The 27,004-nt window shown below is 38.5% G+C and overlaps 1 protein-coding gene across 1 annotated transcript in view; it reads left to right on the forward strand.

Annotated features, from left to right (window-relative positions):
* The window catches only part of TPC1 (two-pore channel 1), a 168,057-nt gene that overhangs the window by 7,978 nt on the left and 133,075 nt on the right, over positions 1-27,004 (forward strand). The window contains exons 2-5 of the mRNA XM_089135592.1: positions 6,868-7,011; positions 7,941-8,045; positions 21,585-21,680; positions 25,914-26,044. Coding sequence (XP_088991718.1) covers positions 6,868-7,011; positions 7,941-8,045; positions 21,585-21,680; positions 25,914-26,044 — 476 coding nt within the window. The remainder of the gene's footprint in view (positions 1-6,867; positions 7,012-7,940; positions 8,046-21,584; positions 21,681-25,913; positions 26,045-27,004) is intronic.

The following is a 27,004-nucleotide window of genomic DNA, read 5'->3' on the forward strand; positions in this document are numbered from 1 at the left end:
CTGCTAGCTGGTCAGTTGAACTCACAAAGGGAATTTCAATAATTTTCTTCTCAAGTATGTCACAAACAATGTGATAATCCACCTCTATATGGTTTGTCCTCTTAGGGAACATTGGATTACTGGCAATATAGGTAGCATCCTGATTATCACAGAACATTTTTGTTGGTGCAGTAATTGGGAATCCCATTTCCCCCAACAGGGAATGAAGCCACATCAACTCGGTAGCCGTGTGAGCTATGGCTCTATACATTGCTTCAACACTAGATCGGGCAACACTAGATTGCTTCTTACTCCTCTAAGTTACAAGATTTCCACCAATGAAACTGCAATAAACCGTTGTAAATCAGCGATCAGCTACAGACCCTGCTCAATCAGCATCAGAAAAAGCCATCAATCCATACTCTGATTTGGCCGATAAATCAGTCCCTTTCCAGGACTCTTGAGATATCAAAGTACTCTCATCGCAACATCCCAATAGGCTTTTCTAGGAGACTGCATAAACTGGCTTAACACATTAACAGAACAGGAAATATCAGATGAGTAATAGTGAAATAAATAAGCAATCCCAATAAGACTCCTATAACGATGGACATCCTTTAGCAGGTTACCTTCGTCCACTCCTAACTTCAATTGAGGGTCCATGGGAATATCAGTAGGTTTAGATATAAGCATACCACTATTTGTCAAAAAATCCAACACATACTTTCTTTGTGATAGATTAACTCCTTGTTTACTACAAACTACCTCAGTTCTGTAAGTATGCCTTTACTGTATTGATAACCTCAATATCGTTGCCTGAAAAAATAATGTCGTTAACATAAACTACCATAATGACAACACGACTAGCTTGTCGTCTAACAAAGATAGAGGATCAGGATAACATTGAACAAATCCAAAGGACTCTACAGTCTTGCTAAATTTCTCAAACCAAGTCTGTGGAGATTGTTTGAGCCTATAGATGGTTTTATGAAACCTACAAGCACAAGTACTGGTCCTCCCCCGAGCTACATAACTTGGAGGTTGCTCCATATAAACCTCTTCATTGAGGTCACTATACAAGAAGGCATTTTTTATGTCATGTTGAAAAACAGAGGCCAATCATAATTAACAGCTAAAGAAATCAAGACACGGATATAATTAAGTCTAGCCATAGGAGAAAAAGTCTCAAAGTAGTACCTTTACTCAAAGCAATCGGTAAGTCATTTGAAGTAGGAGTATGATCTACACTAGAAGAATCCGTTGGTGGAGAGGGTGAAGAGGGAACTTCCATAGGACCAACCTCAACCTCCACTAAAGGAGAGCTGCCAGTATTAATAGGAGGAATTGTGCTATCCACAATACGCTTTGCTAACTTAAGTCGCCTTTGACAAACTTATAGAGGGGCACTGTCGCTTAAAGGAACAAGAGAGGGAATGGAAGGAGCATCATTTGAAACATGGTTTTCATTAGGTAGAGATGGACTAGTGTAATACGGAGTGTCTTGGAAAAATGTCACATTAACACTTACAAATTGTTTTTTATGAACACTAACTCCGAAAACCTTTTTGAGTACGAGAGTACCCAAGGAAAATACATTTAATAGATTTAGGAGAAAGTTTTTCCACATTATGTGGTACGTGAACAAAACAAACACAACCAAAAATTTTGGGTGGAACTTAATTGGTTCCCTATTTGGAAAAACAATTGAAAAAGGGGATTTGTTAGAAAGTAAAGTCATGGGCATTCGGTTAATTAAACGACCAGTAGTTAAAACCGCATCACACAAGTAAGTCTTAGGAACATTCATCTGAATTAATAGAACACATGCAACATCCAAGAGGTGGCGATTCTTGCGTTCAGCCACTCCATTTTGATGGGGGAGTGAATGAACAAGTGGTTTGATGAATCATTCCAAGAGAGTCACAAAAATTGGATATCTCAATTTGAACATATTCTAAAGCATTATTTGATTTAAAAATTTTAACTGGAAGAGAAAATTGAGTTTTTATATAATGAATAAATTTTTTAAATATAGGCAAGAACTTAGTTTGATCTTTTAGAAGATACAACCATGTAAGACGCGAAAAATTGTCCACAAAAGTAACAAAATATCAAAACCCATGCCTATTACTAACTCTACAAGGACCCCCAAATATTTGAATGAACTAAAGAAAAGAAAGACTCACTACGAGTAATAGAACATGGAGGATAGGTGGCATGGTGATGCTTCCCGAACTTGCATGCCTCACAATTTAACCTAGACATTGATTTCAAAGAAGGAAATATAAATTTTAATCTAGCTAAGGAAAGATGTTCTAAACGACAATGCCACTAGAAGGTATTTATAACATCATCAGAAAGAGCCGCAGTAGGGGCAATATAATCCAGATAGTAGAGACTGTTCCTTTCACACCCTCCAACAATTGTCTTCCTTGTGTGAAGGTCCTAGAAAACACAAGAATTAGGAGTAGAAGTTAAGGAGCAATTCAAAGCTTTAGCTAACTGGCTAACACATAACAAATTAAAAGAAAAATTAGCAACATGAAGTATGGATGACAAAGTAGGGGAAGGTGTAGGGGAAACACTTCCAAAGCCTAAATAGGTGTGGAAGTACTATTAGCTATGACGACAGAGTTAGTTGTTGTAGATTTAGAAAAAAGAACTAAAAAGTGATGACTTACCAGTCATGTGGAAAGAAGCCTCTGAATGAATGATCCAAGGGGTGGATGTAGAGGTGAGAAGAGCTGTGTTACTTGCGTGAAAGAGAGTGGCAGCAAAAGTACCAGTGGATGCGGAAGCGATGGTCTCAATATTTTGTAGACGGCAAAGGATTTGGCTTCGAAGGATTTGGCTTACATCATCTCGAAGGGTCTTAGACAAGTCTCTAGAAGAAGATCCAGAACCACCATTGTTGTTTGCTGCTGTATTAGTACCAACATTAGATACGACATGATTGGCAAGTTGGTTGGCCCACTTTAGCTTTCCATGTTTGGCCTAACAAGCTTTCCCCAAATGCCTAGTTTTACTATAGTGAGTACAAAGCCTAGATGCCTTATCAGATTGCTGAACATCACGTCTTCTTGGAGGTCGACTAACTCCCCCTAAACCATGACCACGTCCTCTTCCACGAGATGTAGTAAAGACATTATTTTCTCCTTTAGAACTACTTCTAGAAGAACCCCCTTTAGGCAACGCAATTTGTTGAAGTCTAGCATATGCGATTGGGGACATGTTTCACCAGCAAGTCCTTTCATAGATTTCAGTTCGTGGTTCAATCTTGCAAGAAACTTAGATACAAAACATTCATTCCATTGTGCCTTAAGCTTTTCTGTCTGTATTGAGAGGTTGAAGGACATTCAACTCTTCTATCATGCCTTTAAAAGAGTTGTAATAATCCTGCAGAGACTTGTCAACTTGTTGAAATTGAAATAGCTTTTCGTAAATACTATAATCCGAGTCATATTTTTAGCCTGAGAATAGGTTTCTTGCAATCATCCTATATTCCCTTGGCAGTGTTGTTAAGCATAGCATTGGCTGCAATATCAGGTTCCGTGCTATTCTACGTTGAAACTTTGATGATTGCATCATCTTGAGTCCAACTAGGATAGGATTTGTCAGTCTTAGTTGGAAGCTCAGACTCAATGAACTTAAGCTTACCTTTTGCAAGTATGTAAACACGAACAACTTGTGACCAAATCAAATAATTAGAACCGCCTTTGAGTTTGATGGAGGTAATCTGAACATTCACTGCATCAACTTGTGATCCCTTGGATTCAGCAGTATTTGTAGTCGAGTCACCAGTAATTGAAGACATTATAACTTGCAATAGATATCACACAATTGGTAGGGTAGAAGCTCGAACCAATATCCCAGAACTTGAAGTAGAAATTGCAGCAGAAAATCTGCAAAATATAAGCCGAATGGGGAGAAAACAATTTCTGCAAAGTGCAGAATTAGAAGCTGACAAAGGGAGGTAAAAACCAGAATATGATCTAAGTTCTGGGACCTTTAAAAGTAGGGTAATAGGAAGAATAGATCAGTTCACATAAATACCTGATCTAACAATATATTAGGTACAACATTAGGTGGCTGCGCACCAAAGAGAACTGAACACAGATTTGAACTTCAGAAGAAGGAATGAAACTGCACTGTTTTGAGTCAATAAAGCTCTGATGCCATGTTAGAAAATAGACTTTAATGAGCCAAAACAGTGCAGACATAAAAAGAACAGATAAGAAGGAAGGAAAAGGGAAAAGGAGAAGAAGTGAGAGGAACCACAGCAAGACCTGAGATTCTAGCAAGAAGAACTAGAATTGCAGGTAACCTTTATTTATAGTCTTCAATACCCAAGAAACTTGTCCTCCAAAAAGGAAATAAAAATATAGTCTAATGGACAAAAATTTCTCGCATTCTAACTGCTAAGATCTGTCCAGAATGGAAACTACAGATAAGGAAAGTACTAAAATCAGTAACTAACAGAAAATTAGAAAGTACACTTTCCAGAGTCCCAAACCTTATTCACCAAGGCTCCTACACCAAAAATAGAAGGTAATAATGCAACATATTGAAAAAAGGAAAGATCCTCAAAAGTAAGCTTGCGCACCAAGGCAGCCGCCGCCGTGATGCTTCTGAGCATTCTTCAACACCTCGTTTTTAGGGTCTTGGGAAGTATGAAAATTCAAGAAAATAATATATCTTCAAATTGGGATCTAAGGTCATTAGGGTTGGGGGGATGAGGCTCCTAAAGTTTGGGACAGATCTAATAGTTAGGTTGGTATAGATTTGACCTTGAAATTTGGGGTCCGTCCGAAAATTCTAGAAAATTCAAGAAAATAAAAAAGAAGGGTTCTATGGATGAGGGAAGAAGGAAGGCTAGGGATGGGGTTCGAGATGATGTTCACTTACTTGGAGATGGTTAAAGGCTACTGTTATGGTTGAATTGTTGCTGGAATTGGAGGAGATCAACACAACCCCCATAGTTTTCCCAAGAAGCCACAACTTCATTTGCCTTCACACTCAGTTTTAATTTCATTCAAAATTACATAGCTGAAGGGCTTTCTTTATAGCCTTCAAATAAAATATAGTGAAGGACTGTGAATTGGTTAACCAACTAGCATAGTTGTCAAAGCGTCCGCCTAGGCGGCAAAGCGGTTTTTGAACCGCTTAATTGACGAACAATCTGCAAAGGAACTCCAAGGCCCAAAGTGACATAGAACTTATTTTTTGCTCCGGGGGTGCTGCCCCACATCCCCACCGGCAACAAAATGTGAAGCATAAGCCATACTCAACATCAAGAATCAATGAATCAGTAAATGCCTAGGCAAATGCTTTGACAACCATGGTTTGATGAGATGAACTTATGTTTGTGTTCTTTTTTTGAATTATTTTTGATAATTATGATTCTTGAATGCTTTTTTTTTGGATGAATGTGACTATTGAATATTTGTTTAGCTTATTATACAAAATAGTTGTACTGAAAAGTAGTTATATTGAAATTTTTTGACCCAACCGCTTTGGTCGCCTTATTGCCGCCTAGGTGCCGCTTTGTCACCTAATTGCTTAGGTGGGGCCCCAATCGCTTTGGTCGCCTTGCCGCTTTGACAACTATGCCAACTAGAACTCTATTCGGCTTATCCAAAACTAACTCAAATTTCAACTACAACTCAACTACTTTGACATTTAACTTTAGAAGACTCTAGTGCAAATTGTGACCTTTATGCTAGAAATTGAGAATTTGACAGCTCAATTCAATGCCGAACTGTACTTTGAATCCGACTTCGAGTGCGATCCGGTCAATGAAGGCACCAAAAGTGGAAAAGTGTTCAAGCCGTCTGAATTGAGTGTGGATAATCCCGCTGAGTTGGCTAGGCAGAGAGTAGATATGGAGTCCTAAACATAAGGAGATTCAAATGGACTCAATCTGTGGGATCCCAACCTAATTGGGAATCTCACCTAAACAAGGACTCTCAAATATTTTCAAGAGTATTAATAAAGTAAAAAATAAAATAGATCCAGGGTCCAAACAGCACGTTAGACTCAATGGGACCCAGACCTATGACACCTCAAAACTTGCAAAATTACCAATATACCCCTGGTGTTGGTCGAAATTATCTGGTTGCTGATGTGGTCATAGGGCACTGGCAAGCCCTCTGGGCCCTCCTTAGGTGGTCCTGGATGCTGCTTACATCACTAAGCCAACTATTTTTCTCTCCATGAGTTTAACATCTGTCCTAAAATCTGGGTCACAGTTCTCCATGTCTCATTGCTAGTTGACATGGTAAGAGTTCTTGTTGTCCACGGCTAGTTATACAACCTAGACTATCTTTTTCCAGTGTTGGATATTGACAGTCCCTTCTAGTTTTAATATGGTGTGATGTAGAGGTCATAATCTGTCTCAGGTTCAGATTTTGCTTCAGACATGGTACTACTATGTTTAGTTCACACAAGGAAACCCTCATTGTTTTTCTGTCCATGCAAAGAACAGTCCAGACCATGCTAAAAATATTAAGCAAAGTGACAATCAACGCAATAGTCAATAATCTTCTTTTATCTATCTACCAAAACCCTTAGTCACGAGGAAATCAGGTCTGAAACTACTTTAATAGCAGCAAAGTAGGTTTTTCAAACACAGTGGCATTAGTAAAACTAGGTCTGAATCACAGTGGCAGCACTACAGACGTTTTCAAATAAAGTGCTGAACAGTTCCCAAGTAGAAGAATTATCCAGAAGTAAATGAAGTCCCTTCAACCGACAATCAGACCTGGGCAGCAAAGATCTTCAATTAGAGGAGCAGTAGAAGATTTTCACGCTCTTGATAAATTAGTATTTGCAGTTGTTTTGGTCAATTATTGTTTGATTCTTATTTGACTTTGAAATTTCACCTTTCAGGCAGAAGATGGTATTGGAATACCTGAGCAAGTCCTTGATGACTCAAGATTTGAACGTGCCGCGAAGTTCTACTTCATCTTTATTCAATTTGGTGTCCTCTGGTCTCTTAATTTATTTTCCTTGATAGTGCTGAACTTCCTAGAGGTCAGTTGGTTTTGATAGCAGTCTTTCTTATGGAAACATCTAGGTCTGGGGTTCCAGGGCCCATACGGCAGTTTGGAGTCTGGAATACCATATCATCCTTTTGGGGACATTCTTTTAAAGTAAGGAAGTGTGGGGCTCAGAAAAAGTTGGGTTGCATCCAGATGCTTAGCATCATTGCCTAAAATAAACATGTGACAATTGTCATTGTCAAAGGCATCCAGGTTCCCCTTGGCCCTTGCCGGATGACCACGTTGGTTGCTTTAGGTGTCCAAGAGTTGCTTTCTTATTATTGCTGAGACACTTAGGCCTCTGCACAACCAATGCCTTGGCTTACCTTTGAAGAGAAAAGGGGGAGCGAGTGGAGAGTAAAAGTACATGCCTAACATTGGGTATATATCAATATTTATTTCAACTTTTGTCAGCAACAGAAATTATGCTAATTGAAATATATTAAAGAGGGCTGTGCTGCATACTAACTAGTTGGAGCTGTAGCTTCATAAATTGAAGGAGAATGAGCTGTAGCTTCATACTAGTAAAGGAGTGTGCTACACCATTGAATCCCACATAGTTCTCTGCTCATTTTCTGGGAGAGTACTTTAGGGGCAAAGGAATATCATTAATGGTTGGGTCTTGATATTAAAAAAGAAGAGGCCTGGTAAAATGTGATAACCTCAGCAGTCTTCTATTAGTCCTATGGTCAAGGCACTATGACATGTTAGTGCTTCTTTGTTATCTGCACTGGTACTGGCATGGTTTGCCAAGTGAAATGGTAGCTGAGGTTTCCAGTTGGATTTCTTGTTCTTTATCTTCCTTATGCAAGAGCCAATGTTCGCCCTTCTGGTTGTTAGCCTTTTTGGCAGGCAATTTGAAGTTAGTTTTTCCTCACTATTGCTAATTGTCTTAGTTTCCCTTACTTGAGATCTTTGCAGAAACCTTTGTGGTGTGACAAGTATAGTCCAAATTCTTGCAACAGAGAATACTTCTTCCTTGGGCAGTTGCCGTACTTAACTGGCGCTGAATCACTCTCCTATGAGGTAAAATGATCAATCCTAGGGACACAAGAATAATCCTACGATGTTGTCATAAATTATTTTTTATGTCCATTTGGCATTTAAGGACACAAAGTGTCCTTAGTGAATTGAAGTGTAACTTGATCATGCTAGTTTATTTTAAATATGTTCCATCAAAAACATGTATGTGATGATTGCATGGTAATATGCTGCAGTTGCCTATGTGGTTTTGTCAACCTCTGGACCCAAAGGTCTATGACTTCGAGGAAGGGTTCTACTTTTTCCTGTTAACAGTTTTCACCCTTGTTATATATGTTTGTAATCTCCTTGATAAGTTTGAGGGTGAGCCTTGGTGTAATGTTAAAGGTTGCTTCACTGTAACCAAGAGGTATGGGTTTGAGTCTAGAAACAACCTCTTTGTGCAAAATAGGTGCTCCATACATCATGACCCTCCCTAGACCTTGTAGGATTGGGAGCCTTGTGTGCTTGTGTCCTTTTGTACTTGGTTGTTTTATGGGTTTTCCATACTTAATTGTCTGCATGGAAGATGTCCAATTGTTGGCTACTGCAAATAATGAAAGTAGAAAACCGGAAGAAGAATGGATGAAGAAGATTGGAGAAGAAGTCCCCAAGGAAGGGTCACATTGAAAATGTGAAAGCCTCAAATCAACTAAGCATATACGAGGACTGAATTACAAGAGTGGTAAAAAATAAAAAAGGAACTGATTACTGCTAGATTGGAACCAAAGCCCCCTCAAGAGTTCCTAATGGTGCTTTTTCAGTTCCCTCTTTTGCCCTTCTACTAATTCTAACACTACTCATCAAGCTATAAGATAAATATTAACCATGCCTAGCTTGTTAAAAATATAGTCAACTCTTGTGGTTCCTAAAGGCTTGGTAAATAAATCACCTAGTTGTTTTCTTATATGAACATGACTAGGGATATCAATCCTTGCTGTACTTTCTTAAGAACAAAGTGACAATCAAGTTCAATATGCTTCATATGCAAATGAAGCATGGAGTTGGAGCTATGTGAATAACCGCCTACTTAACACAACGTAATGACATGGATGAACTATCAACAAAATCGAGTTGTCTAAATCTCTGATCGTCACCAACTCACAAGTGACATGCTGCAGCTTGATACTCTGACTTTGCACGTGACTGAGCATCCGTAGTCTGCTTTTTACTCTTTGTTGGTTGAGTTCTACTAGGAGTTCAACTCTATTAGACTTTTTGTTCATGTAAATTTCTATTTCATGTTACCCAAGGGTATTTATGTAATAATGTTCTTTCCAGTTTATTATAAATAGAGGGCTTGAGATCACACTGATCAATAAGCCATTCTACCAACATAGTGTTTCTCAACATGGCATCAGAGCCTTAGTTCGATTAGGGAAGACAGACCTACCTTCTTGTTCTGATATTTTTTCAAACCCATTACAAACCCATCGCAGTTCTTCAGTTCTACTTGTCTTTTTCTGGCAGTTTTTCAGTTCTGTCTCGGTTCAACTAGGGAAGAACAAGAACTCTCGGTTCAACTAGGGAAGAACAAAAACAGAAAAAAAGAAGAGAAGAAGAGTTCTTTAGTTCCGTCTCGGTTTGAATAGGAAAGAATAATAACAAAAAAAAAATAGGGAAGAAGAGAAGAAATTCGATTCAGTTCCGTCTTGGTTTTGTTCCGTCTCGGTTCCAATAGGGAAGAATAAGAACAGAAAAAAGAGGAAAGAAGAAGAGAAGAAGAAATCAACAACTGCTTCTGCTTCTGCAACTGCTCCTGCAACTGCTGCTGCATCTGCAACTTTCGCTGCTCATACACCTATAGTGAGTTATTTCTTCATTTTTTTCTCGTTCTTCGTCTGAAAGAGACGGTCCTGAAGACCAGATTCCTGCTCATACACCTGCTGTTTTTCGATTTGATTAGCCTGACAAAAAAAATGGAAACATAAATACGATGGTTGAGGGGTTTAGTTTGTAAATTTACATTCTTTCAGGGATATTTTGGTAAATTTGCATATCTTCAGGGACCTAGTTGCAAATTTACAAATTTTCAGAAACTTATATGTAAATTTGCATAGTTTCAGGGACCTATTTGCAAATTTTCAATTTTCAGGGACCTATTTGCAAAGGTACACATTTTTCAGGGACTTACGTGTAAATCTGCATAGTTTTAGGGACCTAATTGCAAATTCAGATTTTTAGGGACTTGTAATTTCCCAAAAAGGAAAAAAAAAAAAGGGAAGAAAGAAAGAAAGAAATAAAGAGAAGAAGAAGAAAGAAAGAACACTCTGCGACGTTTCAGTTATTGTTGAAGGGTGACGACTGAAGAATTGTAGTCAATTTTTTCAACATGGCAATTACCAATGGTACTACTGCTCCCACTGGCTTTGAACATTACCCCCACTCTTCATCCTCTTTCGGTTCGATTTGATGGAACAAATTATTTGATTTGATCTCGATCTACTTACCTGACTATTGCCGGAAGAGGACTTGTTGGACACATTATGAGCACCACTATCAAACCTACTACCACAGGTGTTTCACAGAATAAATGGATATCGAATGGCTCTCTTATTATGTCATTCCTTTTAAATTCCATGAGTCCAAATATTGCTTGTGGATACCTATTACTTGATACTTCAGCCTAAATCTGAAGGCTACTACTTGAAACATATGGACAGTTAGGGAATGATGCACAAGTTTAAGATCTATAAAAGAAGCTTAATGAGATTACCCAAAAGGAATTGACTGTGGCCCAATATTATGCTGAGTTGTGGTCTCTCTGGTAGGAGTTGGATCATTATGGGGATTATCACCCCACTAATCCAGATGATGTGACTACTTATAGGAAGCACATTGATAAGATTTGGGTATGACTTCTTAGCAGGTTTTAATGTGGAGTATGATCAGATTAGAGTGCAAGTATTAAGTCGTTCTCCCTTTCCTACACTCGAACAGTCTTATGCCCTTGTTTAGTGTGAGGAAAGCTGTCAATTAGCCATGCCTCATGCTCCTATTGTGGATAAATCAACCTCATAGTCTGTTAGCACTAAATTTGATTCGGCTAAGGAGATTGTCAAGTGTAAGCATTGTCATAAACATATCATACCAAGGCCAATTGTTGGAAGCTCCATGGGAAGACTATAGATTTTGAGCAAAAAAGAGCATAAAGAAGGGGAAAACCGAATGCTAATATTTTTGAGACATTTTCCACAACACCCTCTGCAGACATTGGTTTTTCACAGGAAGAGTTAGCTATTCTGCGATGTATTCTGCAGTATTCTATTGCCGGTACAACCTCTACTATTGTTCCTCCACTACCCATACCAACTCCTACCTTGCAACTTCAGGTAAAACTTTTATAGGTTACTATGTTTATTCAGTTTCTGCTCCCTAGATCATTGATACAGGAGCCACAGATCATATGACAGGTTCATTATCTTTTTTCTTACATTATGCTCCAACTTCTGGAAAAGATAAAGTTCGAATTGCTGATGGCTCCTATTCTTCCATTGCTGGAAAAGGGACCATTCAACATTCTCCATCACTTTCTTTGTCTAAAGTTTTACACGTTCCCTCTTTCTGTACTAGCTTGCTCTCTATCAGTAGTCTTACACATGACTTGAATTGTAAAGTGATTTTCCCCCCATTTTACTGTGTCTTCCAGGATTGGGTAACAGGGAAGGAGATTGGACGTGGTAAACTAGACAATGGACTTTATCTTTTGGAGCCAATTGGAGGATCTACTTCTGCTCTGAATGCATCTCCTAATCAAATCCATTCAATAATATCTGACCTTCAACAGTGGCACCGTAGGCTAGGTCACCCCCTTTTAGGAACTCTTGAGAGAGTATTTCCCGATTTAGTTTCTTCTTGTAAAACGGATGAATTTTTTTGTGAAGCGTACTCATTCTACTTATTTACCTTCTCTTCATAATAGAAAATCTGTTCTTTATGGACTCATTCATACTGGATGTGTGGGGTCCGGCCATAGGTACTTTGTTACTTTTATTGATTGTCACTCTCGTTCTACATGGATTTATCTTTTAAGACAAAAAAATAAGGTTTTTCGATGTTTTTGTGATTTTCATAATATGATTAAGACTCAGTTCAATGCCACTATGAAGATCCTTCGCAGTGACAATGGCATAGAGTATATTGATGGTGAGTTTCAAAGATATCTCTCTGACTTTGGTATAATACACTAGACCAATTGTGTTGATACAGCTGCCCAAAATGGGGTTGCCGAAAGGAAGAATCCACATCTTTTAGAGATAGCCTGTTCACTTATGATTGATATGAATGTCCCTGACCAATACTGGACTGATGCTATACTCATTGCCTCTTACCTTATGAATAGGATGCCTAGTAGGATACGTGGTTTTAAATGTCCTAATGAGCTTCTCTAGGGAACGTCTTCTTTTATTATTCCTCCAAAGGTGTTTGGATGTGTCTGTTATGCTAGAATCATAGCCCATCAAAGTAAGCTGCTCCCTGTGGCCTACGTTGCATTTTCTAGGGTATTCTGCTACTCAGAAAGGGCACAAATGTTATCTTCCTCCTTTCAGGAAAACCATTGTCTCTATGGATGTCATTTTTAATGAGTCTTGCCCTTATTATACACCTCTCTAGGGGAGAGCCCTAGAGGAGAGGTGTTATTTCAATCTTTAGACCTTTCTATCATTTCACCACAACACAACTTAGGAGTTCAAGAAGTGTTTCCTAACTAAGGGGAGACTTCAGCCAATATACCTGAGGACTATAATTCCCCCCCTCTGTTTTTTGAAACATGTGAAGAACCTGGTCAGGAGGAGACCACTCCTATGAGGCACACTATTGAGGTCTTTCAAAACAAGATTGACCATAATAAGGAGGTGCAAACTTATCAAAGGAAGAATTTCAATGGGCTAAAGCAGGTGGAGAAAGGTGACACGTTACTGCTTCAGTCTTTTGCTCCAGAATCAGATTCTACTGTTCCCCTTAAGGTATCTTCTTCTGATCTTCTTATTGCTGTGAGAAAAGGAGTCAAATCTTGTACTCAAAATCTCATTGCTAAATTTGTCTCTTGTGACTCTTTGTCTGACTCTTACCGTGCTTTTATATCATCTTTAGCATCTATATTTGTTCCTAAAGTTGATAGGAAACCTATGTTAATAAGAGATGGAAGGTAGCTATGGTAGAGGAAATGCAGGCAATGAAGAAAAATGATACTTGGGAGCTGGTTGCACTTTCTCCTAGAAAAAAAGCAGTGGACTGCAAATGGGTGTTTGTGGTTAAACAAAATATGGATGGATCAATCAACAAGTTGAAGGTTAGACTCGTTGCAAAGGGGTTACCTAGACCTAATGAGATTGATTATCAGGAGACTTTTGCCCCTGTTGCAAAACTGAATGCGTCAGAGTTCTGTTGTCTTTAGCTGTGATTAAAAATTTTAACTTGCACCAATTAGACGTAAAGAATGCCTTTTTACATGGGGAGTTAGAGGAAGAAGTCTATATGAAAATCCCACATGGTTTCTCCGATGATAATACTGTAGGGAAAGTTTGTCGGTTGAAGAGATCAATTTATGGGTTATAACGGTCTCCTAGATGCTGGTTTGGACTCCTCCTGAAGGCAATGACTTTGATTGGGCACAAGCAAAGCAATGCTGATCATACACTATTTGTCAATAAGTCAGGTACTAATATCACACTTCTCATTGTTTATGTGGATGATATTGTCAATTTGTCATCACAGGGAATGATGTTAAAGAAATTCAAAGGTTGAAGGACTTTCTTGGCAGAGAGTTTAAGATTAAAGATCTAGGGAAGTTACAGTACTTCTTAGGGATTGAGGTGGCTCAATCAAAGAAGGGTATATTTTTATCCCAAAGAAATTATGTCCTAGATTTATTATCAGAAGTGGGAATGTTAGGGTGTAAAGCAATTGATACCCCTATTGAAGCTGGAGCTAAACTTAAAGAAAAAGGGGGAGAACCAGTGGACAAAGGAAGATACCAAAGGCTGGTAGGGAAACTTATTTACTTGTCCCACACCAGGCTAGACATCGCTTTGCTGTGGGGATAGTGAGCCAATTCATGTATGATCCATATTTAGCTCATATGAAGGCTGTTACCAGAATACTACAATTTTTGAAGGTAACTCTTGGAAAATCATACTTTTGTCACCCATTGATAATCTAAGAGTAGAAGCATACACTGATGCAGATTGGGCTGGATCTCCAGATAGGAAGTTAATTTCAGGTTATTGTACCTTTGTTGGAGGTAATCTAGTTACTTGGAGAAGTAAGAAATAGAATGTGGTAGCTTTATCCAGTACCAAAACTGAATATAAAGCTAAAGTTCGTGGATTTTGTGAGCTACTATGGTTGAAAGGCTTGTTACAAGATATTAGAGTCCAAGTTCCAAACCCTATGATGCTATATTGTAACAACAAAGCTGCTATTAGTATTGCTAATAATCTGGTGCAACATGATCGAACTAAGCACATTGAAATTGACAGGTTTTTTTGTCAAAGGAAAGCTGGAACAAGGACTTATTTGCATGCCTTTTGTGAAGTCTAGAGGCCAAGTGGCAGATGTTTTTACTAAGGGTTTGAAAGAAGGAGATTTGTTTTCTATTGTAGGCAAGTTGGGCATGACTAATATCTATGCCTCAACTTTAGGAGGGAGTGTTGGTTGAGCTCTACTAAGATTTCAACTCTATTAGAGTTTTTGTTCATGTAAATTTCTATTCCTTATTACCCAAGGGTATTTATGTAATAGTGTTCTTTTCAGTTTATTATAAATAGAGGGCTTGAGATCACATTGATCAATAAGCCATTCTACCAACATAGTGTTTCTTAACACTCTTCCAAGTCACGAAATTTCCTTAAACCAGAGTGGAATAACTTATGGTTAACCTTTTATCAACTAGTGACGTAGCCCAGTCTGATCTGAAAAGCCTTCAACCATTGTGTGATCATGATCTGTGTAAAGTAATCCATGGCCAGGAGCCTTCTTTAGATACCTTAATATTCGTAGAACAACATCCTAATGAGACATTCGAGAAGCAGATAGAAATTGACTGACGGCACTGATAGGAAAAGCAATATTAGGTTGGGTCACAATCAGATAGTTCAATTTATTAGCAAGCTTCGATACTTCTCTAGATCATCCAGAGCAGCTTCATCATTAGGCAAAAGTTTTACTTCAGAATCCATGGGAGTATCCAAAGGTTTGGATCTAGGCATCCTTTCTATAAATAGCAAATCAATCACATACATATGTTGTGACAAGAAGATCACTTTTTTGGACTAAGCAACTGTTACAGCCAAGACATAAGTGTTTCGATTTTCAGTCTTAAATTGTTTTTGCTAATAAATCTGTCTGTCAATACCAACAGAGACATCTGTAATGATGATAATGTCATCCACATAAAGAACAAGAAATAATTTTCTGGCATTAGAATGGTGGAAATACATTGAGTGATTGCTTCCACAATAAGTTAGCCCAAAATGAGTTGAAGTAAACCAATCAAACCATACCCGAAGCAACTGTTTCAGCCTATACAACTCCTCTTTAAGTCAACAGGCCATACCATTTTTCCCTTGAGCAACAAACCCAGGAGGTTGCTTCATATACACTTCCTTGTAGAGATCACCATTAAGGAAAATGTTCTTCACATCAAGCTGATTGATGTAACCAGAAGGACCCCCTCCAGAGAGAAACCCCAAGAGCCTAGAGGAAGGAAGGAACAGCAGCCATGAACCATGCGGCCCTACAGGAAGGCCAAAACATATGGGGGGCAATTTGGTTATTTTACCACTCCCTTTTGAGTCCCTTTTGGTTTGGTTTGATGCAGCATAATTTAGGAGTCCAAATCTACTTTTACTTTGTTTTTTGAGTCCTTGTTTAGAGTCCTAGTCCAAGTAGGAGATTCAAGTTAGAATCTATTTTAAATTGGATTTTTTTCTTCTCAAGTTAGGAGTTCCTTTAAAATTTTGTAAGTATTATTTCCTTTGGAGTCCTTACAGCAGTATTTTTCCTTTAATTATTTTCCTAGCTGAGTCACAGTGTGAGTGTGAGTTCTCTTCCAAATAGAGCTTCTTGTTTTTGAATCCTATTAGGAAATCCTTCATGTAAAGGCTATAAAAAGAGCCATTCATCTGTGAACAAGCTAAGTTGAATTAATAAAATTTGGGTTTGAAGGATACTGAGGAGTGCTGGAGAGTTCCAGAGGGGGAGACCCTACGGCGCTTGAGCTCTACAATTTCTGCGAGTTTTGTTATTCAGCCCTCAACAACAGCAAGTTAAGCCCCCTCCCCAGCCTGCCTTCTCTTTCTTCCTTCTCCCACTTGCAACCCCTCCCCATTCCCCAAAACCTAGTTTCTTCTAATCCCGGCCCCAGCCCTATTGCAAGCCCTTCCCCCAATCCCTAGGGGCAACCCTGGTGCCCCTTTTCTAATTCTTCTTTTTCTTCTTCTTCTTCTCCTTTTCTCCTTGCTGCAGCATAAGACTCCCTAGATTTCTAAAACCCAGAATTTTCCCAAGCCCGGATCCTAGATCTCCCTAAACCCCTTAGTCAAACCCTACCTCCTCTAGGAACCAAATTGTCCTTCCCCTTCCCTACCTTCGATCCCCTATCTCAGCCCTAATCCTTCACCCTAAACATGATTAGCCCTAAATCCCTAATTTCCTCTTTTCTCTTTAATTGAAACCCGAATCTTAGTTTTCAATCATACTTTACAACTCCTCATCCCAACCCCATTCTACTTTAGGATCATCTTTCCTCCCCCTACACTACCTTTGATTGCAACCCTAACCATAGATTCCCCTTTAGAAGACCTAGAAATTGAAAAACTTTAATTAGTTAAACCCTAGAATTCTGGATTTGATCCTAAACATTAAAACAGCTAAATTCTTTAATTCTACCAACACCCTAACATGAACACCATACCTCTTCCTGTCAACCCTAACTTCCCTTAGACCTCGTTTAAAAGTCAAATTCCCTATCCACAGGGTGTAATTAGTTCTAGTCAGTTGCTGTTCATCTCTAAGGTGTTTAAACCCTAATTTAATGCTGAATTCATTTAATTGATCCTGAAGACTGGCCCTCGATTTGGGAATTACATCACTGATATAAAGCCCAATGGAAAACAGCAGCCAAGGAGATCAAAACCTAGACATAAGTAAGCTTTTCCATTGAAGAAAAAGTGTTCCAGTATTCCACATCATAAATCTAAGCGCACCCATTAGCCGCAAGCATGGACGTAAAATGTGTAAGGTTGCCATTAGGGTTAACTTTGGCAACAAAAACCCAATGGCAATTTCCCCAGCTGGCAAAGGGATGACGTGATCCCCAAGTCCGATTGTCATGTGATGTTGACGGCTAGTCAATTACAGCTGCTATCCGCCTAAGATTAGACAGGATTTCCGAAACAGCCTTAGGAACATGGTGCTACTCAATTACAGCTGCTATCCACCTAAGATTAGACAAGATTTCTGAAACAGCCTTAGGAACATGGTGACTCTCAATTAGAGATAAACAAGTACAAATAACAGGAAAAAGACGAGAATATGGAATGAAACTAGAGATGGGAATGTAGCTTCGAGCTCCAAAATGTGAAATGAAATTCTCTGAGTACCTTTTCAAAGGGAGTAGAATATCAAGAATAGGAGGACTTACCACTGGATCTATAGATGGAGACAGAGGCAAAGGAGTGTGGGAGCAGAAATAGTCTTCGGATGCTTTTGACAAAGACAAACAATTGTGGCATCTATTTGATCAGGCAGAAGAGGAGGCTGAACTAGAAGCTGTGGAACCACCGTCTGAGAAATAATGACAGGAAGATTACTATCAAGGGTAGAAACACCAACACGATTAGATTGAGTAGACTCAAAAGAAGAAAACATCAACAGTGACATAGTATTTTCTTAACTTAAGGAACTAACAATGATAATCCTTTTGCGTACAGTAATAACCAACAACAAATGCATTTAAAAGCCTATGGATCTAACTTAGACACCCTTAGACAATTATCAACTTATCGTGAATAAAACAAACATTCCTAAACACATGAGGAGCTAACACAAAAAGTGAGTAGATGGGAAAAACAAAGAATGCAAATTCTACCTTTCAAAACAAAACAGGGTCATATGATTAATAAGATAGCAAGCAGTCAAAACGGCATCAGCTAAAAGGTTTTGAAACCCGTATTCCATACAATAATGAACTAGTGATTTCCATCAAGCAAAAATTCTTCCTCTCAACTACACCATTCTGTTGTGGGGTGTAGTATTAGAGGACTAGTGGAAAAAGGCCGTTAGAAGTCATGAATGTATCAAAGGAGGTTGAAAAATATTCATTATGCATTATCACTATGAAGAATCTTATTAATGACGCCAAATTGAGTACAAATTTCAGCAGTGTGGCTGCAAAAAATATCAAATGACTCAAAACAATTTTTCATTAATTGACTCCAAGTAACTTTGGAGCTTGGAGTAATCATCCGCAAAGGTAATGAAGTACTAAAACACATCCTAGAAATAACCGGACATGGACTGCAAACATCAGAATGAACTAAAGAAAAAGCTTGGTTAGAGTTTATATTAACACGAGAGGTATAGCATGCACATGATGAATCTTCCCAAACTGACAAGACTCATATGATAAACTAGAAACCTTTTTAAAATGATTATTCAATAACTGCAAACTTTACAATGAAGGATGCCAGATAAGAAAATAAATATGGGGGGGGGGGATAGAAATGGTCGAATTCATATCAAGAGGAGGAATCTTGGAACAACTAACACCCCCTAGACTCCCAGCCTCTACTAATCTACTTCTTTGTTTTAAGATCTTGGAAGACACAAAAGCCAGAAAAAGGTGATTGAATAATTGGAATTTGGAAGTGGTGGTAAGTTTGTGAATGCATAATAAATTTAAAAGGAAGCTCTTATAAATATAAAATGGATGATAATGACAAAGAACGGTAAGGTTCACCATTAATGTGCCTTTAATGTTGGCATGGAACCATTAGCAGTGGGGTTAACAAACTAACACTCGATGAAGATGGACAAGAAAAAAGGAAACGACACCTGGAAGACTACTTGTATGGTCACCTGAATGGCTGAATCAATAACCTAAGGTCAAGAAATGGATGAGAGACATATGTTGCATTACCTGTGTGAACAAAGGCTGCAATGGATGGTTGTGATTGGAGAGCCTGGAACTGGGAGAGCAGAATATAATCCTAATCAGACATTTATGCAGTCTCCCCTTAGGCTGTGGAGGGGCAGCAGTGTAGTCCAATGAAATAGTATTGACAACCTGGAAGTATACATTCAAGTTTCTAGCAAAATTGTTGGATATGTCCTGGCCACAATGATGGCTAGAGCTTCTGATCAAGTTTGTGGAACTGTAGTCATGGGTTTACTGGTATTTCTCCTCAATTGCATCCTGAAATTTGTCCTCCTGAAGCACCATAAGTAGGAGTAAAAGATGCAAGGACTGAATTGTCAATGGGAGTAGTATCATCAAAGTTCTCTCAAGATACACGAAGAACACTTGAAAAAGTATCAACCAAAGTGGGGACCTTGTAAAAATCAAGAATCTGTTAACAAACCAAGTCAAACTCCTTCCAGAACCACCCAAAAAACCCATCCTATAGGTTTTTCATGAGAATTACATCAGAAGAAAGGAAGAATATAATTTGTTCTTCTAACATTCGTTTATTATCAGCAAAATATTGGATTAGGGGTCTACTCTTCAATCAATAATGGTGAAACTCCTGTGATATATCCAAGATAAATTATTCTGACCAGAATATAAAGCACCGAGTATTCCCACAAAGCTTTCTCATTGTCCAAGTGAGTTACAAGATCCACAATCTTATCAGCAATAGAGTTGAACATCTGTCCTAGGATACAAGCATCAATGGTCTCCCAATACTCATCTTCTGTAGGGGGAAAGCTTTGTTAAGTGAGCTTTCTGCCCATGATTAGTTTGAAGTTAAAACCACTTTTACAATGGTTTTCCACTGGTGGGAACTAGAATCACCTTTTATTTTCTTCTCTGTCAGTCAATGAGTGGAAGAGGAGTTAACCTCAGTGATGGAGGGCTTAAGAGTCTTTTGAGGATTCTCCTGTCAAAGGAGAACTCCATCAACAAAAGCAAATAGATTCCAAAATAAACTTCAATAGGTTACAAAGTAAGCACAAAGCACCACCAACAGTATCTGAGACAATATGTTAAGCAGCAAATTGGATCTTCCAGAAATAAAAAAAGAAGAAACCACCACCAATGTAGCCAGCAACAGGAGCAACAAGCAGCATGCAGAAATTAAAAGAGAAAAAAAAAAAAAAAAAAAAAAAAAAGGAAAAGGAAAAAAAAAGAGCATCAATGTAACCGGAAAGAGAAGCAACAAAGCAGCACACGACTTCAATGTGTTGAAACTGAGGTCCAAAAAATATCGATTCTTAACTGAATCAAAATAAAATTTGTAGAAGTGTCTTTGTAAAACAAGACCTAGCTCTCATTCATCCCATGAACTAGTCTTCAAATTGTTCTCCCGAAATGTCTGTAAGATGGTGCTGGATCCTTCAACCAAACAGATGAAGTCTCTTCAAAATTCCTCTATCAGCAATTCACCAAGTAAGAATAAGGAAAAGCAGAATACTGGAGGAGAGTGGAGGAGAAAGATTGAAGCGGAGGAAATCCCTAGAAGTCTTTCATGTTAGAAAATGTGAAAACCTCAAATCAACTAAGCATATATAGCGACTGAATCATGAGAGTGATAAATAGTAAAAAACTAATTGTAAGAAATAAAAAAGGAAGTGGATTATATCCTGCTGGTGCTTTTTTGTGTTCCCTCTTTTGCTCTTTTACTAATTCTAACTGTTACCTGTGGTTTATTTTCTTGTGGATTTCAATGATGGCGGCTGCAACTTTGAAATGCTTCCAAATAAGGGTCAATTTCAAATTTTTTTTGAGTAACATGGGTCCTAAAGGTCCACGAAAGATGATAGTGTTCAACCCTTTTGCATATGATAATGTAGATTTTGATTGATTTAGGAGCAACTTGCCTCTCCTTCTAGAACTCTCTTTTAAACCCACAATGCAAAGGTTCAGTTCTCCATAGCTGAGGGGACGTGTCTTTATTTTACCAACATTATTTGTCCATAATGCAAAATCCGGACCAGTATTTTTCTTTGACTGCATATGCTGAATAAGTAGTTATCATCATTGTCATGGTGTTGGAGGGGGCCTGGACAAAAGGTAACACCAACAGGGTGACCATGGAGTCCAAGACGTCTTCCCTAGGTGTTGCCTTGACAATTATGGTAACCGTAAGTATGGACTGGGGATGCTACTTAAATTGGAATCTAGTGCCATTTTGTGATGAAATTGATGGCATAAGGAGTTAGTATCACTTGGCTTGTAGTCTGTGCTTCAAGTTGTTCATCTGAACTTTCGTACCGAGTCTTGCACATTACTGGTTTTCCTTTTCTTTTGTTTTATTGCTACTTTTGTCACTGCTATTTCATCTGTATTTATGCTGCTTACATAAGCTAGCATCCTTGCAGATCATAACTCTCGTCATACTAGTCGTACACACCTTATTTCCAATCACTTATGAGGGAGGATATCTTTATTGGAAGAACCCTCTGAACAAATTGAAGGTAGGTGACATCTGTTTCCAAAATAAAAGTCTTGTTCAACACTTTAATTTTATGCATGTACTTCTAAGATGGATTCTTGTTTTTTATTGGAGATACCTTTGAAAGTTTCATTCTTATGAACATGGCAGGGCAAGTTTAGGTCTATAGAGAATAGAGATTCTGCTTATGTCAAAATTTCCTTTCCTGCGAACATCAAGGGGCAATGAGCACTTGATAAGGACAAAAGTGGGACCACTTAACCTAGGGCGGGTCTGAAAGCTTCAAACAAATCCAAAAGACAAAAACCCCAAAACAGGACCTTAGATGAGGGAATGATACACGCTTGAGATTTGAGAAGTACCCAGGCTGTGATAAGGGTATGAAACAGAACAGAGTGGGAAGTGGGAATAAGTCAGGGATCAGGGGTGTGGAATTTTAGCTTTGAAACAAAGTAGGGTCAATGCCAAAGAACTCTATGCAATGAACAATAATTTCATAAGTTGGGCTCGAAACTGCAGAATACTTAACAGAGCGACTGATTATGGGAAAGATGAAAAACTGCTGATCAGGTGGTCAGTTTGGTTTGAAATTCTGATGGAATTCTGCTCTTAAGTAATATAAACCAAATTGGCTGTCCTGATGAATGGATTGGAGAGGTAGTGGTAGGCATGGGGAATAAGAAAATAGATTGTTAATGGGACAGAAAGAAAATAATAGTTGAATAGCTGTGTTTATTCAACAGTAGAATAATTGTTGGAGAAGTCATTCTAATGGTTGTAAAACAGTATTGCCATGAAGAACACAATTGATAACAGCTTCTTGGGCTTCTTTGGGAATAACTCTACTGTTGGGTCATGTATGTATCCCATGGATTTTCTATATATTGGGCCACTTTTAAGGGTGCCATTAGGGTTAGTCAGGTTGATTACAAAATTAGCTTTGTACTTGGTTTAATTTCATGTTTTTAGTTATAGGATGGTAATTCATTTTAATTTATTGTAAATTTCTCCCTGATGGTATGTAGTAATGGGATTAGGGCCTAAGCCTCTTTATGAACAAACTCCATCATGGGACCCGAAAATATAACTCAGATTTTCAACATTTTCTGTGCAAGATGCAGCTACATTTCTTCTTCCTTGCGACTTGTGAGGATTTTCAGCTTAGTGTGTGATCTAAATTCAGATGGCCATGGTGCGCATATCCAGTTGATGTGCGTCCTAGAAGGTCCCCAATCAAGCTCCCTCTCCATTAGTCTGAAGAACAACTATCAAGATCAGAGTCGATTGCAACTTGCAAGTAATCCAATCCTTGATTTACTTACTGTCCTGCTTGAAAATCAATATCCATATGGTAAGTATTGACTTCTAGAGCCTACTTAAAGATTCATAATTGAAGATGAAAATTTGGGCAGCTGAGTGGCTTCTCTGCCCCGACCCTTTTCTCTGCTTCCTTTCCTCACCCTTCCATCTCTTCCCCTTCCCATGTTTCTTCCCTTGCCCCTAACACGATGTACCCAGAGCGCTCCCTTTGGTGAGTCAACATGCTTTCGTAGTTCGAGGTCTTGTGAGATCTCATCAAGATCTCCTTTTTTTGAGACCTTGAGATGAGATCTCATGCAAATCGAGACGATACCAGAAAAATACATTTAGGCTGAGATATCCCCTGCAACCTGCTTCTGACCATCCCTTGGATCAGACGCGTTTTGCTACCAAGTCGTTAAGACCTCTGATAGTCTTAGTTCAATCTCACACACAAGCACAACACTCACACTACCACCACAATCACAGCCAGGAATAACAAACACAGAATAGGGTAGAACAGTAAGGTTGCTTTATTCGATCTCAGAACACCCTTACAAATAGAGCACCATATGTACTTAGCATTCCATTCATTGACATCAAAACCAATACAAAAAAACAGCAGCAGCACAACTCAACACAACTCATGTGCCAGACCTCACCCTGGAGCCCTGCTCTCCTCGGCAAGCTCAGCCTGCTCTAAACTAGTGACTTGATCCATATTCTCTCCTCTCTCTCCTTCCCCTACGTATCAAAACATTCCTAACTACCTGCTGAACCTCTCTCCAATCCCTTTTTGCCAAATGAATGATCTTCCCTGTTCCCCTGGTGGCTACTGTCCAATCTATTTTGGCCACCTGTCCTTGTTGCTGATCCTGTCCCCCCTTGTGTGCACATGGGATTGATAAGGATGCAAGATCATTTAATGGGGTCATAGACCTAGACTAAACAAATATTAATTTCAGAGCAATGCAAGATCATTTAATGCATGAAGAAAACAAAAGTAAAAAAGTGGGAAGTTGGAACTATTGGGCATGGCTCATGCTTCACATTTTGTTGCTGACAGAGTTTCCTTTGTAGCTAATGTGGCTTAAGAGGCGTTTGAAGGAAAAAGAAGTTTTTGAAGGCAAAGGAGTTGTGGAAATTAGGTGAAAATGGTATAGAAATCAATAAAAACCAAGGAAAAACAAGTTGAAGTGTCGAAACTTGCGAAATTTCAGTCGAAACCTGTGAAATTTCTGTCAAAACTTGGTAACAATACGAAATATTGGGAATTCCGTTTCATTTGAGATTTTGCATGCATTTGGGTCGAAATCTTGAATGTTTTGACCGGAATTTATTCCATGTTCCATAACAACCGTTCATTGCATCATTCCACATAGAAGTTCGGCTGGAAAAAACTGGGACAGCAATTCTTGTGAAGCTCAAAAATTTGAATATGGTTATCGACCATCTCCATCAGTGGACAGCCTTAGGGCTGTGAAGAAGAACCTCTAAGTGATTCTAGAGGGCCAAAAATCTTGCCATTATGGTTCTCGTGCAGAGGGAATTGAGGATAACAAGCTGAAGCCGGCTGTTAATGGAGGCTGACTTTCATGGGATGCTTCAAGGCTTCATATCACTTGTATGGTGACTCTTCCATTTGACTGCTGGTGAGTGAGTAAACCTCAATGGGGTATAACTTCCAATGGGATCCTTAACTTCTCTAGGGTTGTGAAGAGATTCAGAGAAAAGAGAACTTTGCTGATTCTCAAACCTGCTCTTTTGCCAAGTCAAAAAGTAAGAGGATCAACAAGAAATGAAGAACAAGAGTTGAGAAGGTTGGGAGATGGAAGAAGAAAAAGAAGAAATAAAAAAAGAAGAGACACATGTTGGAAGGGTGAAGTGCTCTTACCAATATTTATTCAATGGCATCCCTTAAATTACAACTACCTCCCTAAGGATGTTAATGGTAAAAAGGGAAAAGAACAGAAATACAACTTAAGCTGAGATACTAATAGAGTAGTACTGTAGTACACTTTATATGAACAAACTTAAGCTGAGATACTAATAGAGTAGTACTGTAGTACACGTTATATGAACAAACTATTACAGCGTTAACATTGTGAAGTGTGACAAAGTTGGTTAATGTTGTAAAGCTGGGGAAGAGAATGTGAAAAGTACATCTTTGTCCTCTTCTAGTCATGGCTGAACTGACTTTCCATAAATTGAGTTTGTTAATACACAATAATGTGTTAAAGCTGGTCAGGACACTATGGAGAAGATGAAAATATGTTTTTATCCTCATATGGTTGTGGCAGAACTTAATTTTCATGAATGAGTTTGTAGATGCCAATTCTTTAAATCTTTTTAGATGTCTCTTTTTGCACTCTCCCTCTCTTCCTCACACACACACAGATGGATCATGTGATATATTTTCTCTTCTCTTTTTTGTCAGCTGAGTTCTTTGACCATGTCTTTCCTTAACAAGGTTAATTGTGTCATGTTATCGGATAAGTTAACTTTCACCATGGATCTTTATTTACATGGTTAATTGTGTTCTGCTATCGGATAATCTAACATCCACTATTGTGGAAGTTGACCATACATTAACGGGTGTATATGATAAGAGGATCCCCACACCCTTGAGATTAGGTAGATTTTAACGCCATATGTATTGTAAGCCCCAAGTTTAAACATTAATGGAATTGCTGATTTTCCGTCTTTGGTTTCTACTTTATTTTAGTGAAATTTGAAAATTTGGTTTATGAATTTTTAACCGTTTCCTCACTCATTTGATGATAAAATTTATCTGTTTGTAAGGTTCTCAATTAAATGGGCTTACTTGTTTACCATGTGGCAGGTTGTAAATGATCATCAATCACTGCACTTAGTAAATCTTAGAACCACCCTTATTTTTATTTGCATGCCTCCCTTGGATTTTGTTCACTAATGCATTTTCTTACTGCTTTTTCAGGTCACTTTTCTGTTAGTTTTGGTCGCTGATTTCGTTGTCTATGCTATCTATTTGTCTCCGGTACCCTTGGATTCCCTACCATTGAGGATTGCTCCTTATATTCGTGTTCTCTTTTTTGTTTTAAATATTAGGTAGGCTGTTAAGCAATATTTTTTCTTCCTTAATAATCTCAATAGTTGACTTTTGGAGCCTTTACTGTTCTCTAAGTGAGAATGTGTTGCTGTACGTTTTTATTGTACTGTCTTTGGACCTTATTTTTATGAGTTGATTAAATGAAGCTCTTCAATTAAACTCATTGATTCAGTTCCAAGCCATTTTCTTCTATAATTATCTTTGTACAATTTGGGATTGAACTCCTGGAGCCCTCAAATGCTTCTTTAATGAATTTTCTGTTACTGATAAAAAATAAAAAAAATTAAGAATAAAAAACAAACGATAAGAAAGAGAAATCGAAGATTTATGTGGTTTAATGTTCCTATGACTTTCAACTTAAATTCTCTGTGGTCAAGTTCTACAAAAAGAGTGAGTGATAGAAATGTGAAATTTAATTGTTTTAGTTTGCAAATTAATGATGAACTCTTCAAAAGTAGTTTTAAATATAACCCACTTTGCTGTGAACCCCTTTGAGGTGAACTCGCACCAATTATCTCAATACACACGTTATAGATGAGTCAAATAAGCTCTCAGTGTCTGCGTCTGTCTGTCCCGGCGGGTGGAATTACCAATGAGGCTTTCTCGGGTAACTCCTAGTCTCTGTGGAGGAGGGCTTGCTCTTGTGACGAGGTATGCCACCATGGTCTTTGTCCTGGGTGGCATGTGTAAAATGTCTCTTTCTAGTGAATCAAATGGGTTCGATGACTCTAGTACTATTATCACATAATGTTCTTGAAGTCCACCACCGCTACCACCTTCACCACCTTCAGTGCCTGTAACCATGGTGGGAGATCTCGCTCGAGAGCGAGATCTTGCCACTCCAAAATAGAGAGATCTCGACCGAGATCTCACCGAGATGGCGAGATCTACCAAAATTTTGGCGTAATCTCGGTAACCCATTCTCGGTGGGTTTTAGGACCCCGGTTGGGCTGAAATTT

This window comes from Hakea prostrata, chromosome 9 (genome assembly GCF_041222555.1).
Source record: "Hakea prostrata isolate BN-2017 chromosome 9, UWA_Hpros_2, whole genome shotgun sequence".
NCBI lineage: Eukaryota > Viridiplantae > Streptophyta > Magnoliopsida > Proteales > Proteaceae > Hakea > Hakea prostrata.